The 15,897-nt window shown below is 36.8% G+C and overlaps 2 protein-coding genes across 2 annotated transcripts; both read right to left on the bottom strand.

Moving 5' to 3' along the window:
• Window positions 1-27: 27 nt before the first annotated feature.
• Achl (La ribonucleoprotein translational regulator Achilles) lies at window positions 28-5,089 on the bottom strand. The gene is made up of 3 exons (XM_078181326.1): window positions 3,742-5,089; window positions 2,735-3,059; window positions 28-1,831 (listed from the first exon to the last, which is right to left on the bottom strand). The coding sequence occupies exons 1-3, from the start codon at window positions 4,507-4,509 to the stop codon at window positions 1,278-1,280; spliced, it is 1,647 nt and encodes a 548-aa protein (XP_078037452.1). The 5' UTR covers window positions 4,510-5,089; the 3' UTR covers window positions 28-1,277.
• Window positions 5,090-11,077: 5,988 nt separating this feature from the next.
• On the bottom strand, window positions 11,078-15,368 carry Not10 (CCR4-NOT transcription complex subunit 10). Its single transcript, XM_078179903.1, has 10 exons — window positions 14,633-15,368; window positions 14,213-14,535; window positions 14,009-14,115; window positions 13,790-13,941; window positions 13,506-13,705; window positions 13,134-13,434; window positions 12,710-13,045; window positions 12,510-12,619; window positions 12,324-12,402; window positions 11,078-12,251 (listed from the first exon to the last, which is right to left on the bottom strand). Exons 1-10 carry the CDS (start codon window positions 15,048-15,050, stop codon window positions 12,196-12,198), a joined length of 2,082 nt encoding a protein of 693 aa, XP_078036029.1. The 5' UTR covers window positions 15,051-15,368; the 3' UTR covers window positions 11,078-12,195.
• Between the last annotated feature and the right edge of the window lie 529 nt (window positions 15,369-15,897).

The following is a 15,897-nucleotide window of genomic DNA, read 5'->3' as shown; positions in this document are numbered from 1 at the left end:
CGCATAAGGATTGAAATGGAAATCAAGTTACAACGAAAAACATGCCAATATATTTTTTTTACAATGTTTTCTAGTTATCGCTATGTAGTAAGTAGTGGTAAGGTATCATGAACAGTTTGTAAACCAACGTCTGTTCAATGCATGTATATTCTATTTAAGATTCCGAAGTCCGTACATTTACTGATCAATATCACAGAATCTCGTAATCTAAACGTTCTTGTATAATACTATTCATTCTTGCAGATAGAAACAGTGAATAATACGCGTAACTCTTATAATTCGGTCTCGATGAAACCGACGCTCAGATATAATTACAGACCTAATAATACACATATTTACATCTTACATGTGGAAAACTTTTACTGCTAGACATACAATAAAGAAGATATGAATAATTCATCGGCTCAGTGATTATTTAAACAAATACACGTAGTTTCGGTGGATAGCTGTACAGCAGAAAAAAATTCGAAATCGAAACAGTAAGGTGAAATTGAAAAACTTTTTATGAACAATCATTGTTTTCAAAATCATTTAGTTTGCGTAAAACTGGTGAAAGTGTTACCCTGACAGAAAGAGTTCAAATATACTTGTGAAATCGATAGCTGAAAATTATGCGCATATAACAGTACGCTGTTATTAGGTAATATTATAAAGTAATATGTTAAAGTATTGGGACACTTCTAATGCTTAAAACCAGGATTAAAAGAGTTATGAATCTTTTTGCTAGCCAGTGAAAACAGATTCAAGATTGAGATCCTATAAATAAATGTGTTAACTTAAATAGGGCTTAGAAAATATAAAAAAATAACTTTTCTTTACAAGTCGAACAGATAATTTTCTTTAATAAAATATGCGTGTTCAAAAAATGATACACGTTTTAAGAGACCCAATCGTATTCAGGTGATATTTGCCTTTAGCATTGAACGTTTATAGATCAGCTGAATCGATTCTGTTTGTATCGATACCTCCTGTCAGGGTTATGCGCAAAGTCCTTAACAGAAAAGATCCAAGTTATTTAATAGACTAGGTGATTACTTTCCACAATAAAGTTTCGGGAAGCTTTACGCTACTTAACCTCTTAGGCACTGAGCACCGCTATAGAGGCTTTCGCAGATGCCGTCCGATAAATTGTTAAAGTTAAAATGCGTGTATCGTATCTTTAAGAAAAATGATAATTCAATCATCAAACACTTCATTCCAATTTACACGTAATTCGCGTTGAACAACTGCCGTACTGAGAAACAGCCCCACGTAAAGTTCCGCGGTGCCCTAAGAGGTTAACAGATGGGTTCCATGGCATGGTCCATTTTCGCTGGCCGGTCGAATCCTCTGGTGCCGTTAGGACCGGACGGCATCCTGGTTACGTTCTCAGGTAGATGCCTTAAAGTAACACCGCTGTTGCTCCTCGGTCGACAGAAGGTGATTTGTTCGGAACCGGTGGAACACTGTGACAATCGTCTGGGTGACATATCGAAGCCGGAATCTCGACTGCAGGCGGACAGTTTCCTCATGTACGACCCGTAATCCGCGGATCCGCGGCGACTAGAGTGATAACAGGCGGTATTGCATTCGGATCCGGAACTCGAGCAACAGGAGAAACGTCGGTTTTCCTGGTAACAGTAACTCGGTGGGAAGACCGGGTGGCAGTAACCATTCTCGGAACCAGAGGAACAGGCAGAGTAACGTCTCCCGAAGTTGCCGATCTCAGAACCGGAACCGGACCCTGAACCGGAACAGGAAGACAAACGACGCAGAATGAAGCCGCTCTCCGAACCCGATACCGAGCAGCCGGACAGCCGTCGTGACAGCCACGCATCCGGCGAAGGGGGTCCTGCAATCAAATCATTTATTATAGTACTCGATGTAGACTATAGTATTATCAAATAATTTATGATGGATAAAATATTATAGTATTTCTTAACCCCTTGCACTGTAATAACGAGTCAGACTCGTGGTAAAGAGTTCATGCAAGATCCACTAAATATGGATATTATTAATTTCTTTTAAATCGAAGTCAAATTTAATTCTTCTGTTGTCATAGTTTAAAAAAGAAGGGAAATAAAAATAACAGGAGAAACAAAAGTTGTTTGGTCTTATTAGGCAAAATATTAAGAACAAATAAGGGCTAATCAACGCAGCATGAAAGTAGTCGTAGTGCAAGGGGTTAATATAATGGGTTCATGAAATAGAATACAGATTATTAAAAGAAAAACAAGTACCTATTTAACTTTTGTTTATCGCTTTTCATAGAAACAACTTTTATTTATAACTTTTATTTTTCATAAGAATCCTTGTGCAAAATAATACTCTGAACATTACCTTATAATCGATCGACTGTTTAGTATTTTCGATATTTTTTATAGCTATCTTTAGTTTCAGAAAGTATTTAAATAATGGTACGCGGATGTTATTTAATAATCTGACATCATATAAAATTGTTTGTTTCGATGCAATAACGTTTAAAATTACTTAATCCACACTCGCGGTAAACTAGACAAGTAGTAGCTTCTTTCTGACAGCAAAAAACATCGACGCATTCAGTTTTCATTTTTTTTTTGACAATGTTGCAGGCGAGCAAAAAATCTGAAAAATTGAGTACGCGAGCCGTGATAGTCACCTCATCAGAGAATTAATATAAAAATAGTGGATATTTTAGTTTTCGAGAAATCTTCATAGTGCAAGGGGTTAATCGGCTATGGCCTTTGAATCGCTAGGAAATGTATAGTGTACGTACCTTGATAAGGATGGCTCGGATAAGCGTGGTACATTGGATAACCGTGAACGGGTTTCTTGTGTCTGGCTTTTCCATCTTCGGCTTCGGATCCGCTGGCACAGCTCGAGGAGTTATAGGCTTCCTCCTTGGCCAATCTCGTCAGGGCGGTTTTCTTCGTTGATTGTTGTTTCCTCTTCTTATCGGTGGATTGTTGCAGCTCGAACACCTTGGCATTGCCCAAGGTCATTTGTAGAGCAAGACGAGCGGCTGCTGAATCCGTGAACTCGATCATGGCGCACTCTTCGCTGGACGCCAACTCTGGCCTCTTGGCGATTGCTTGTCGCACCTGACGATTGTCGAACACAATTTTTTTTTATTGTCGTAAATTTGTTTAAATAGAAATAAAATAAATTTATTTAAATTTAATTTTAAATAAAAGTGGATTAACCGTTCGACGAGCATCGTTGAATTACTGACATTTACATAATGGAAAGCTCTTTTACAGAAGCTGTACAGTAACACAGGGATTACCGATAATCTTTTGGTATATAGATGACCATTGAACGTTTGAAGGTCAAGACTGTTTCTTCCGATGAAACAGCTTACTTTGTTATAGAAATCAATGCCTCTGGAAATTCAGAGTAAAACGGTATAATGTTGAAAACTGTTATGGAGTCTCCAAAGTCTTTTATATACATCAATAGTATCATTGTTAAGCTGTGATTCCTTCTATATTATACAACTTGTATTTGAAACGTTTTGATAAAACAATATCGCACGTTCTCATGTTTTCAGTGACTACTAATCTAACGGACAATTAGAGATTGTCTACAGAATTTCAAAAGAAAAGCTAGATCTATAAATTTAGAATGTTGTGGGTGACCGATGCTATCAAACTGTTTAAAAGACCAAACATTGACCAAGATGAAGTCTACATTTTTGAGTAACAATGATTACTAGCGCTGTTGCGAGTATAGCAAACGAGATTTGGCCAGCAGTGAACATGCCGATGCAGGTAAACATATTACCTCTGCGGGCGCTGGATGTCCAGGTCGAAGAACTCTGATAAGAGCGATCTCTCCGCAGGGTCGGAAAATTTCTGCCACAGACTCGACAGACAATTTCTCGAGCGGAAGCCTCGCGGCCAAAATCGTTCTGGAAGGGGCGGTTTGATCGAACGGCGGCAAAGGATCGACCCTCCGTAATTTGGTCCCCTGTAGATTCACCTGCAGCTTCTTCGACTTGGCTAGAGCGGCGCCGACCACCCTCCAGTCTCTGCTCAGATGTTTCACCCTTTTGAAACTCGAGATGAGCTTTAGAGACACGTACCCCTCCTTGTTCCTCTTCACGTGTTTCAATAAGAACGCGTCCTTAACTATGTTCTCGTCGGAGAAGTAAAACTCCACTTGAGTACAAATTTTCTCGGCGAGTTCGTCGCTAGGAGGAACGTAGTCGTCCGTTGTCTCGTTCCCGGACTCGACCAGCTTCGTTTCCGACTTCAGAGTCATAGATTCGTTGAGGTTGGCCACGTCGTCCGTCAAGTCTGTTCCCGAGTCTGGATCCGAAGGCTGTTGCTCTTTCGCGGTGTCCGTTGTCTTGATCTCGTTGTCGGAACTCACGCTGTCTGACAGGTCGGCTTCCTCCCCTTTTGAACCCCTGCGATCAAAGCAGAGGCTGACGTCGCTGTCCACGGAGGATATGCTGTCTCTTGTGTCGGACTTCTTCATCGGCGGCGGTGTGAAGATCAGGCTGCCCACTTTGTCCCTCGACTCCTGTTGAACGTCCACTTCCTCCATATCGATACGTTTCGAGACTCGTAACGAGAACGCAAATCTAACGCGGGGCCCTCGAGTTAATCCACATTCGATTTTCCTCAGCTTCCAGCAAACACTTTCTCATTTATCTCGAACTTCGTATTAAATAACGAACCGACTTAATCGCACGATTAAATGTTCATCTTGGCAGTCGCGTTATGATCGGTTCGAACATATCAGACTGTCCGAGCCAGCGCTTTATCTGCTACAGGCCAAGAAGGAGAGAAATCGGTTCTCCAATGATCGTTGACGATGTATCTCTCTTCACCAGATCCGACACGTTTGGTGGTGCCAAATCGAATCTGCGGAGACAAGCCGGTAGGTCTATTAAACGATTCGATGGCCGACGATCCTCGGAGAAGGGAAACCCGTAGAGGACGAACGGATCCTAGCGGAGAGGGGCCTGTCGTCGAAGGGGTAGAGGCGATTGCCTTTAGGGAGATAAAACGAGGAGAGTAAAAGAGCTGATATGTTCCCGCTCCGGTTGGGAACACGTGTGCTCGTTCGCCTCGGAAGGGGAGGACAGTGGGGGATTCGTTGCGCGATTCGTGACAGTTCGGGGAAGAGTGGCCTTCCCGAACACGCGTCCACCTCTTTAAATACTTTCGCCCGTGGGTTGCGCATGCGTGATCACTTGTGCCGCGACAAACCTACCCTGAGGTCGTGACCTTCCTAAATACCGGTCAAGAGTGAGACACGAGTCCGACGTCGGGATCGTCGGTGTCCCGCGATGAGTACTCGGCCAGGAACTTGGCATGGCATAAGCGTGGCGGAATGGTTTCCGAGTCGCTTCTGGATGGTCTTGTCAGCAACAAATTGTAGAACTTGCTGGAGGATCGATTAAACGATTGCCTACATCGTGCACTGCAACAGGCGCTTTGCAGCTAAGTAGTTCCTGAATGGCGTGAAAAAAAAAGATTAATGTTTGTCTATTCAGGGCCGTTTGTTCCTTGTAGATAACGCTTAACCTACGTATAATCGTTGGCATTTAACGTCCAGATACGCGCCGCGTGGAAATGTAACAAGGACAATTGTTTCCGCGATATGTTCTCGCAGAGACCCCACTGGAAACTGAGCGTTGAACGGTTCTAGTCGCAGGTTGCATAGCAGATCGTTTACTGACTGGTGGAGAACGTACCCGGAATGTTTTAAGAAAAATACGATAGTCTCCTAGGTTTAGGGTATGAAAACTAGAAGACCGACACGAACTCCTCGACTCTTTGAACCTAGTCTGTGTCTGTCACGGAAGTTCGGGCGGCCAGACGGCTGCTACAGGAAGGAAGGATTTCTTCACGGTGGAGGTAAATCTCGACAGCCTCGAAGAGACCCGGCAGGCTTATTCGCAAACGCTTCGTATTGCATCCGGACGCTGCCAGCATAATAAGATATAGGTCAAGTGCGGCTGGTACCATGTATGGCCATACCTGTAGTGGGGAAGGACGAAGATATGCGCAGGTTATCGTTGTCGAATCGAAAGGGTTCATTCTTTGTCTTCGTTTCCTCGCCTTCTCGCCTCTTCGTCTATTTCAGGGGCCACCTGTCTGTCCTGTCAACTTACCTTTGATCCCTATTTCAGAATGCTTCAAATTTTAGAAGGAAGTTCAGATTGCTTACATGAAAATTATACTAGTATTATATATATATAGGACAATAATACTAGTATAATAAATAGACATATCTTTACAATCGCTGCCTCGTAAATGAAATAATAGCAATATATATATAATAAAAAATAATATAAAATAATAAAAGAATAAAAATATAAAAATATACATAAAATTTTAGAAGGAAGCTTAGATTTCTTACGTGAAAATTATACTAGTATTATACTAGTATATATTATATGTGAGCCGTTTATTTTGAAAGTGGCCTAACTCCATTTATCTTCAAATCGAGATATTTAAGGGTTTGCGTTTCAATGAATTTAAAAATATACGTTTAGGATACTAATGAGTCATACTGCTTAAGTGTATCCAAGGGTGTTCAATTTATAGTTCCTATTAAAATAGTGGCAATTATTAAGCGAATAATATGCGTTTTCTTATCAAGAATGGAGTTAGGCCACTTTCAAAATTAACATCCAGATTCATTATAAAATTTGAAGGTGCCCAAGTCCATTCAACATAATTTAAGATGCTTCAAATAGAAAAAAAACAATACTTAATTTATTTTACATATCTTTAAAACACTTTGGAAACTTAATTTATGCGATTCAAAACAGTTTTTTAACTACATAACGTACAAAACATAAAAAACATAAATTTATTACAAAACAATTTACTAATCGTCTACATTTTGTGTGCGTGAAAGGGATTTGAAGAAATCATGATGTTCCGGTGGTATATGTATATCGTAAGAGGTCAATTATGTCCTTGAATTTTCCTGTTGTAATGTATCTGATATTTTTATACAGTGGTGTCAATACAATATTTTCGAAGTTTCTTGGTCTACCCCGACGTGGTAATAAATGCAGGACTTTAAAATTTTCATTAACCAGTTTATTGATTCTCCATCAGAATTCTTTACCTTTTTGAAAATTGCGTTTTCTAATCATTTTGTTGATACAAAATCTTCTTGTCTCGTTTCATTTACAATAAAGTTATTACCTTTCCGACACTTTTTAATAATTTTGTAATAATCTTGGGGAACGAACAGTAAATTATTTTTTTTTAATGACATTTCTACCACGCCAAAATCTCTATCATTTGGTAAAAACGAATGTCTTGATATTAAAAATTTGTGATCTATGATTTCCACATTATTTTTCAAAGTTTGGACAAAAATAAAAAGAAAAAGAGAAGTTTGGAAGACGAATATTGTTCTATTATTCTGTTTCCTTCTCGATTTCTTTTTAAATCATTAACTTTTTTAATCATTCTTTTTAAATCAAAACGTGAACTTAAACGTACTGATTATTCGACTAACGCAATTGTACAAAAACTGAGGTTAACTTGTTAAATACTAATTAATTAAAATAGTCTTCATCACTGCTTCCGAACATTATCAATAGTAAATATATTATCTTGATTTAAGTATAAATGGAGTTAGGCCACTTTCAAAATAAACGGCTCATATATAGGACAATAATACTAGTATAATAATTTTCATGTAAGCAATCTAGGCTTCCTTCTAAAATTTTATATATATTTTTATTATTTTATTTACGAGGCAGCGATGAGTTTATATAAAAATAGAAATGCATTAAGAAAAATCAACAATGTTTGTACTATATCTTTGAATCCATTCTCGGTGTCAATTTATTTGCAAAGATATGTCTATTTATTTATTACTATCAGTCAATAAGATGTATTTATTGTAAATACGAAGAAGCATCTTAATTACAGTATTTGGTTAGTAAACTATAATTTTTTTGAGAACCTCTAACACGAGCGGATTAGCTGTTTGTTGAAAGAAATTGAAAAAAGCTAAGGGTATCGGTAGAAAAACAGAGATACAATTGGATTAATATTTACGTAAAAGTGTTTGACGGATCGTCGCATAACTCTCTTAGTTTTACGTGTACGGCTTCACAGATTGCGTAAGCAGCTATGCAGAACCTTCCGAAGTGGATGATACAATGCCCGTAAAATGTTGCCTTCTATTTAGTACACGATACCAATTATATTCAGTAATTGATTCGATATTTGCTAAATATAATGTTCAATAAATACGATGTTCTAAATTCAGTGTCATTCAAATCCGTTCTACGAACGATTGTATTTAGCGTGGTACGTATACGCGTCAAGTATTCAACTTCCCTGGGGCGGTATTTCAAAAGAGAACCTTTTAAAAAGCAATGTAGGAGAATAACTAGAATTCAAAGACAACCACTATGTTGAAGTAATATTTATAACAAGGTATCCATGGTACAATAGAAATGGTAAAAAAATACTTCGTTTGCCGAGGTCATAATTAACGATGTCATAACTAATTTTACGTCATAAAGTCGGTTCGAATATTTTTTGAACAAAATTAGGCAATACGCCAGATTTACCGCGCATTAAATAACTTTAACGAATAATGAAATAAAATCATTATCGATCATTCCGATCGAAGCAGATATAATATCAGCTGGGTATAATACATAACGCCTTGGGTCATTCGTCAAACGTTTCATCGCCCGAAGCGAATATTGCCAATAAACGACATGAATAAAGCCGCGCGCACACGTCTGCCCCATGTGTATTACTGAATGATCCAACTTATGAGTGTGATAGATGGCTCTTTGAATAATAACTAGAACCTCAGGTTCGGTTTTCTATACAATTTGTTTCAATTAAACGGCTTGCAATTAGCATTCGTGTAAGGAGAAATTGTGTGCATGTTACGAAAATTCTTCCATTTCCATTTACTTAATACAATGTACTATTTCATCGGATGTATCTGCGTGATTACTTCGACTTTCCAGCTGACATTTTAAAGGCACAGTCTTAGTAGATGCTATCGTTGAGTAAAGGAGAAAAAAAAATGAATTCAACTCCTTCTCGAAGAGCAAGTGATTTAATTCGATGCAACAAGAATTTTCAAACATTTCTGATCGCGGTTCTCTAAGGACCTCTAGGAAAACTCTTAGATCCGATACAATATATTATCTCTCTGATTCGCGTCCTTGTTAATCTTAACGCGTTTAAATAACAAACCGACGAGCCCCGTTCTCACCGTCGGCTCTTAATTTGAATTCTCGAAGGAAACTCGCCGTTCAGGCGACCTCGCTCTTCACCGTCGTGTGTCATTCACTGTCCGACCTCTGTCGATATTTTATTGATGTCGACACCTAATTGAAACACGGTAGCGTTCTCGGAATCTATGACCGCCGGCTCGTTTGAGCCGATAATTGGGTTTAGCATTTAGCGCCGGTCGGTGAACAGAAGTTCGACTGTTCGATCGTAATTGAAACCATTGGATTCCGGACGCCGGGAAAAACGAACGGGGGACACGGTCAGGGTGTTCTTCGATAGTCAGCCGATGATCGCGAGGGCGAATCGCGGCGATTCCCCGAGGCGATTCGCTCTGCGCTCCGAGCAGCGGCGGCATCGTCTTGTTCTGCTCGCTGGAGACAGGAGCAGAACTCGAACTGGGTCAGGGCAGCGCGCCAAATGGTTGGATCAATTTTATTTTAAATTTATCAAGTCCGCTTTGGCTCCATGGACACGAGCGATCAGTTCAGATTTCCAGCGGTACGCGTTACTCGAAGCGCTGCTTGTGTCTGTAACACGGAAACCGGACGACTCTGCCGGGCGTATTTCATTCACTTTCGCTTTTTATTTGGTAGAATCGGATTTTGCGGGCAAACGTTCGCACGATCTTCTAGTCAATGCCGATTTGCAATAGTCTAAATCACGAACCAAATTCGCAGCCGAACTTTTATCATTTCAGCAATTATCGCTTGAAATAATTTTAGTAAATTAAAGAGATAACATAAAGAATTTTTACATTGTTCTCACCTATTAATATTCCTCAAACGTGCAGAAAATGCGTGGATAATGCGCAGATACAAAAAAAATACTAACCAGAAGAATGTATACATATAGATTAATAAATATACATGTTTCGCACTTGAAAGATTCATTTAAAGAAATCGATTTGTTTATAGACCGGTTGAGATTAATAAAAGAAATATATTACCGACTTACCTGAAATTTTAATTGTCTACGAACTATCATCTACCGGCAAAACGATAACGTTGAATATTTTTTATTTAATCTCTAAAAGTTCGAGAAATTTTCTAAGCAAAAGCGAACATTTACGTCTCTTTTATTACGCAAAAAAAATCCCTCCGTTTAATAGATTGCAACTATAACGAAATTACGAGTTTATTGTCGAACACAAGTACCTGGTTGCTGAACGAAAATGGGGTAAACTAGCCACATTTAATTGCGCATCGCCGGCCGCAATTATGCTACTTTAATGAACATCGAATCGGAGGAAGTGCGGCGTTTTAATTTTCTTCTGTTGAGTTTGTAATGGACGACGGCCTTCCGTTGTCCTTCCTCCTCAACCGGTGAAGCATTCATGTCTCCGGATAGATCTTCAATATAATGGAATCTTTTTTTTCTCCTCCCTCATTGTTCAGCACTATTATAATTACTCGTAAGTAACGGATTGCTGTGGTATTTTAAGGTCGAGAATCTTTTTTATTTAGTCACCTGTTTGTTATAGCAAAATAATTTGATAAAATCTATTAGAGTTCTCTTTTTATTTGCGATCGTATCCGATCAATAATAACTCAAAACGAATCTGTTTAATCATAGGTATTAACAACTGAACTATTTATTACCTCATTATCAAAAATTTATTTCGTTCTTGACCAATCTGCATAATATGAATATAAAATAATGTAATAGTTTTAAGCAAACAAATGGTGCGGATAAATAAGTGAAATTTAGGAATGAATAAATTATTTATAAATCCGTAATTTTGTTATTTATTACACTCATTCCATATAACATGCAAGTAATAGGTAATATTTCAAGTATCTAGAATCAAAAGTTATTGTATTTGTATTTATATATAAATAGTAGAGTAACATTGGCTGCTAACAAGCGCCTGCTATTTTTTAATATAAGATAAGAAATCTGAAATAATTAGACAGACGCGCTTGTTTAAGTACTATAATATTATGTATTTGATTACGTATCGAGAACTCGTGTGCACTCGTGCTTTCAGGAAACGATTATGGCTTGTTACCGATCATACATATTAAATAGAGGAAACGTTGTCACACATGGAATAACTAACAGTGGAGAACCACTGGATATGTGTGAGTCAGGCAGAGTAAGGTCCAGAATAAGGCCCTGGGGTGATTCGCCTAGACGGCCATGACCATATTACAGGCCAGAGGCCTCCAACACCATCCAGTAAGTTCGCTTCCAGTAACAATTGGCAAAATCGTTGCTGACGAGTTAACACACGTGTTTCTACAGCTAGAGCCAAGAATCGAAACAAAATGACTTTCTTTATGAGACTGCGTGGCAAATGATGCCTATCCTTCATTGTAAATTTAAATTAATAGACTCAGTATCTCGCCTCTGTCTTATTTATTTATTCCAATCGAAAATACTTCAATAATAACAAAGATATCATCCATTTTAATTAAAGAAAGAAGGTACTACAACAGCTTATTCTTTTAATTTCTTGATTAAAATATAAAAAGATTCAACTCTATTTGACAGCTATTTTCTAAAGTAATGATTCATAAATACAACATCGTTTGTTAAACATAAACAAAACTTACACGATTCGAAGATTCATATTTTGTAAACAAATTTAAAATCTGTAAAGTGCTATATTTCCCTCAAGCATCCGCCTCAACTTTACATGCATTATATCACATTTGATTCTGAACAAAATTAATTAATTTGATAATTTAAGAGAATGCAGTGTGATCTCATACAAGAAGACACTAGTAAAAGTACAACTTGAAAATACATAAGTATTATATTTATAAAACTTTACAAAATATAGAAATGTTAATAGTATTTGTGGCGCGCTTAGAAAATTGGAAATTTGGAGGAGCGAGGTAGTCGCCACAGTATTCATTAACGAATTCAATTTATATTTCCATGATGATTCACGTTTTTATATAATACGTACATACATACTCGAATACGTAAGTGTGTACAATTGATTCACATTTATGAAGACAAAATTTACAAAACCTATTTACCGTCAACGATACTGCGGACAATGTTGTTTTATTATTGACCTTGAAATATCCGCATGACCTGTAACATAACAAAAAATTTACGGTAGCTCTTTTTGATATCATTTCCAATGCGTGGTGTTATTAATATTACCTAATTGTAACTCTATATATAAAGCTAACATTATAACATGTATAGGAACATCGCAGTCTGGACCTTTAGACATCCAAACCTGAAAAGAATCACAGGATACTTAATAAAAACGATAGCCGTAACAAGAAGACAGGCTTAGGAAAAAAAAAGATTTGAAATCTTGAATTATTTAATGTTGTTAATTACTTCTTTTAAGGTTTCTCCAGATTTGTCAAGTTCACCGCGAATCGCATAAGCTACAGCTAAATTGTATCTAAGAACAGCGATGCCGGTAGGAACAGTTGTCGGGTACCATGCTATAAAATATAATTAGTCATCAGTTTACATATAAATTAGCGAAAATTATATTTATAACACGAATAAAGTAAATGGAAATTTGGTCTTACTCTTTAGAGGTTTTGCAACAACCTCATCACCTTTATCTTGCGTGTCAGGTATAGGTACGAAAGTAGTTAAATCTTGAATATTCTCTGGTTTAAGGTAGTCAATTGCTTCGCTAATTTTGTCCATAAATATCAAACTTTCCGCGGCATAAAGATTTCCTAGCATTTTGTATGCCCCTGGCAATTTATTGATACTTAGTAGAGATTTGGCATGTTCAAGAGCGACAACATAATCGCCCAAACATAGGCACACATAAGCACTTGCTGCTAGAACATTTACTTTCAAATTTAGTGCTTCTACAGTTGACACTTGTGACACTGAAGGCGAATGTTGAGCACCTGAACAATTTTTTATATCTTATTCACTGAACGACTGCAGTAAATTAAATTCTACATGTTTGTCATTATGTATAAAATATTATAATACCCAAACTAGTACCCGCTGTTAACGATAGGGGTACCGATTGTGAACTGGCGATTGTTGTAATTGGAACGTTGAGCTCATTGAGCTCATTAATACTCGGTAATAAAAACAATGCATTCTTTAGACAAAGAGATGCAAATTCTAAAGTTAGTTGTGGCATTGCAGACGGAAAACTTTCAGAATGATACTTTGTATCTTTAGAAAGAGATGATGCTAAAATAATTTTTCTATGAATTCCAGAGCCTACAACTTTCTGCACTAAATCCTTCCTCCGTTTCGGAATATTAAAATCAACTTCATTTGTCTGAAAATTAGAGTAAGAGTAATATTTTGTTCCTAAAAATGTACAAATTCAACATCATCTGAAGCTCTCACCGGTTTATGACAATAAATACAACATTCTGCAACTCTTAACCACAGTTTAGGATTGTTATGAAGCTTCTGAGCAGCTTCCATGAAACAATCAAAGGCAGCCAATGCTTGATTTGCATGTAACAATGAAACACCTAAACTATACATCAACTGGTAGTGTCTGTTTCCACCAAGTGTATACAATGGTTGGGAAGATAAGGGATCTAATTAAAAGTGTTTGCTCCTATATAAATTTGTCTCAATATCCAAATTGATGATTCAAAATAAAAGGTAAACGTTATAATTACCACTATCTTTTGATTGTACACTTTCTAATGCAGATTTGTTCTCGCGTAGAGCCTTCCTTAAATAAAAACAAGCTAAATTTGGTTTACCCATTGCAAAATGTATACAGGCCATATTGTTGTAATATAGAACAGCAGAAGACTCGCCACTTGTTCTGAAAGAAATAATTATTTATTAGTATTATCAGTTTTCAATAATAATATCAATATTATTCAACATACTTAAAATCCATATTTTCTGATGTTACAGAGTTCAGTAATTTAATAGCTTTTTTATAATTTCCCCTCAAATATTCAAGATTTGCTTTCAAGAATACTGTTGATATATTCTGAAAATGAGATAGAATTTTAGAACCAAAAAGATATATTGTATAATAAATTAAGAATGACAGAATTGATTTTGGAATATTATTCTCATTATCTTACTACAGGTGTACCCAAGGAAACAAATGTCTTCCATTCTCTTTTACACAATTTCAGTTGATGCATCATAAGATATATCCTAGCTTTACATTTTAGTAACTTTATCTTAAATGCATCCGTCGCTGTATCAGTTTCTTTTTTTTGTTCCTTCTGCTCTGTCACAGATTTCATAATGCCTTCTTTGTCAACAGATGCAAGTTTAGAATTATCTGTAGATATCAGTTGACTTTCTATGTAAGTTATTAAAGACAGCGCAGCATCTGGCTGATCAGTTACTATATGCAATTCTACTAAAAGCAGGCAGACTTTATGCGCCAGTGATTCTTCTAAGAGAAAATGTAATACGTACAGATTAAATTCAATGCCACGATCTATTCGCTGAAAAAATAATTTCACTTAAATATATAGTTATTTTCTACATACCCATGGGTTCTATAAAAGCAAATAACCTATTCATAATTTGTAACGCTTCACTGTATTGCTTTGTATGATACAATAAAACTGCTTGATTATATCTCATGACACACTTTTGAATGTCATCTATAGTAGTATCAGTCGAATCAGTCATTGATATTTGTCCGCAAATAGCATTCAAGCTTTTCCTTAACAGCTCTGTTTTCTTCAAGTCATTTTTATAACATTCCACAACAACTTTATTATGCATTACTTTTAAATCTTTTGGTCTCAGGGTCTCCAATTTATTTAAATATGACAAACAACTGGTGTACGCGCCTTTCTGAAACTCAGAAAGTGCATTCTGTGCTAATTCAAAATTCTGAGCCAGTTCCATTAGACTTCCTGGACAGTTATCCTCATTCTGGGTTTCATTTGTGTCACTCATGTTTATTAATTAGGAAATAATATTTCTCATAATAAACGTCATAAAATCTTACAATTTTCTTGTAATGTTTGTTTAAATATTTTCATAAATTTATACAACTGACAGTTGTTTAGGTTAAACTTGCATTAGACGGAAATTGCATATGCAACATTGTACAAATAGTTTTGTTTCAAACAGATTAATATGCATTTCAAATAAATTAAACAATTAGATAAATTTTAAACAAGATTCTTAGATATCACTTGATTTTTCAATGCTGATCGGTACAGCTGATAATAGTCAAAGCAAGTTACAGACTGTTGTACCAGGGGTTACCATACTATACCATACCACAGAGTTAGAATAACATAGACATTGCATGCGGTAGTTAAATTTGAAGAGATTTTATTCTAGCGCCGTTGTCAGTGGAATGATGAACTTTTGATAACTTCGCCTGAGTTCATAGACATAGTAATGGGTCCTATTTTTGTACACCTCCAGACTACGGCTTAATTCATTACCGAGGTTTAATTAAAAATATTATTTGCTCTGATTGGTTGACAATTCATTGCTGAAAGTGTCAAGAAAGAAGCCAAATTTGGGTTTTTTTTCTTCCACTTTTGAAACGCATTCCTAGCTGCAACAGCTATCGACAGCTATAACAGGTCGATTCGCCGTGTTATAGTAATGTCTCACCATAGTACAGTAATAGGTCTTATCCTTCAACACTTTTCGCGATCCTTAAGCTGGTTCACATATTTCCACCATTTTACTGTGTATTTAGCTTCACGCAAGTACTGCAGAAGGGGAACGATATACAATGGAGAGAAACAGAAGGATACCTATCAGATTTTATGTACGGTTGTGC

This window comes from Augochlora pura, chromosome 1, assembly GCF_028453695.1.
Source record: "Augochlora pura isolate Apur16 chromosome 1, APUR_v2.2.1, whole genome shotgun sequence".
NCBI lineage: Eukaryota > Metazoa > Arthropoda > Insecta > Hymenoptera > Halictidae > Augochlora > Augochlora pura.
This window is presented reverse-complemented; position numbering and strand designations above follow the sequence as displayed.

What these genes read in the sequence shown, in the direction of transcription:
- Achl (XM_078181326.1), bottom strand. Translation starts at nt 4,509, where the DNA reads ATGGAGGAAGTGGACGTTCAACAGGAGTCGAGGGACAAAGTGGGCAGC. An exon ending in GACATCCAGCGCCCGCAGAG is followed by an intron (nt 3,060 to 3,741) that starts GTAATATGTTTA and finishes GACAATCGTCAG; the next exon opens with GTGCGACAAGCAATCGCCAA. An exon ending in TCCGAGCCATCCTTATCAAG is followed by an intron (nt 1,832 to 2,734) that starts GTACGTACACTA and finishes ATTTGATTGCAG; the next exon opens with GACCCCCTTCGCCGGATGCG.
- Not10 (XM_078179903.1), bottom strand. Translation starts at nt 15,050, where the DNA reads ATGAGTGACACAAATGAAACCCAGAATGAGGATAACTGTCCAGGAAGT. An exon ending in CTGGAGAAACCTTAAAAGAA is followed by an intron (nt 12,403 to 12,509) that starts GTAATTAACAAC and finishes GATTCTTTTCAG; the next exon opens with GTTTGGATGTCTAAAGGTCC. An exon ending in ATATATAGAGTTACAATTAG is followed by an intron (nt 12,252 to 12,323) that starts GTAATATTAATA and finishes GTTATGTTACAG; the next exon opens with GTCATGCGGATATTTCAAGG.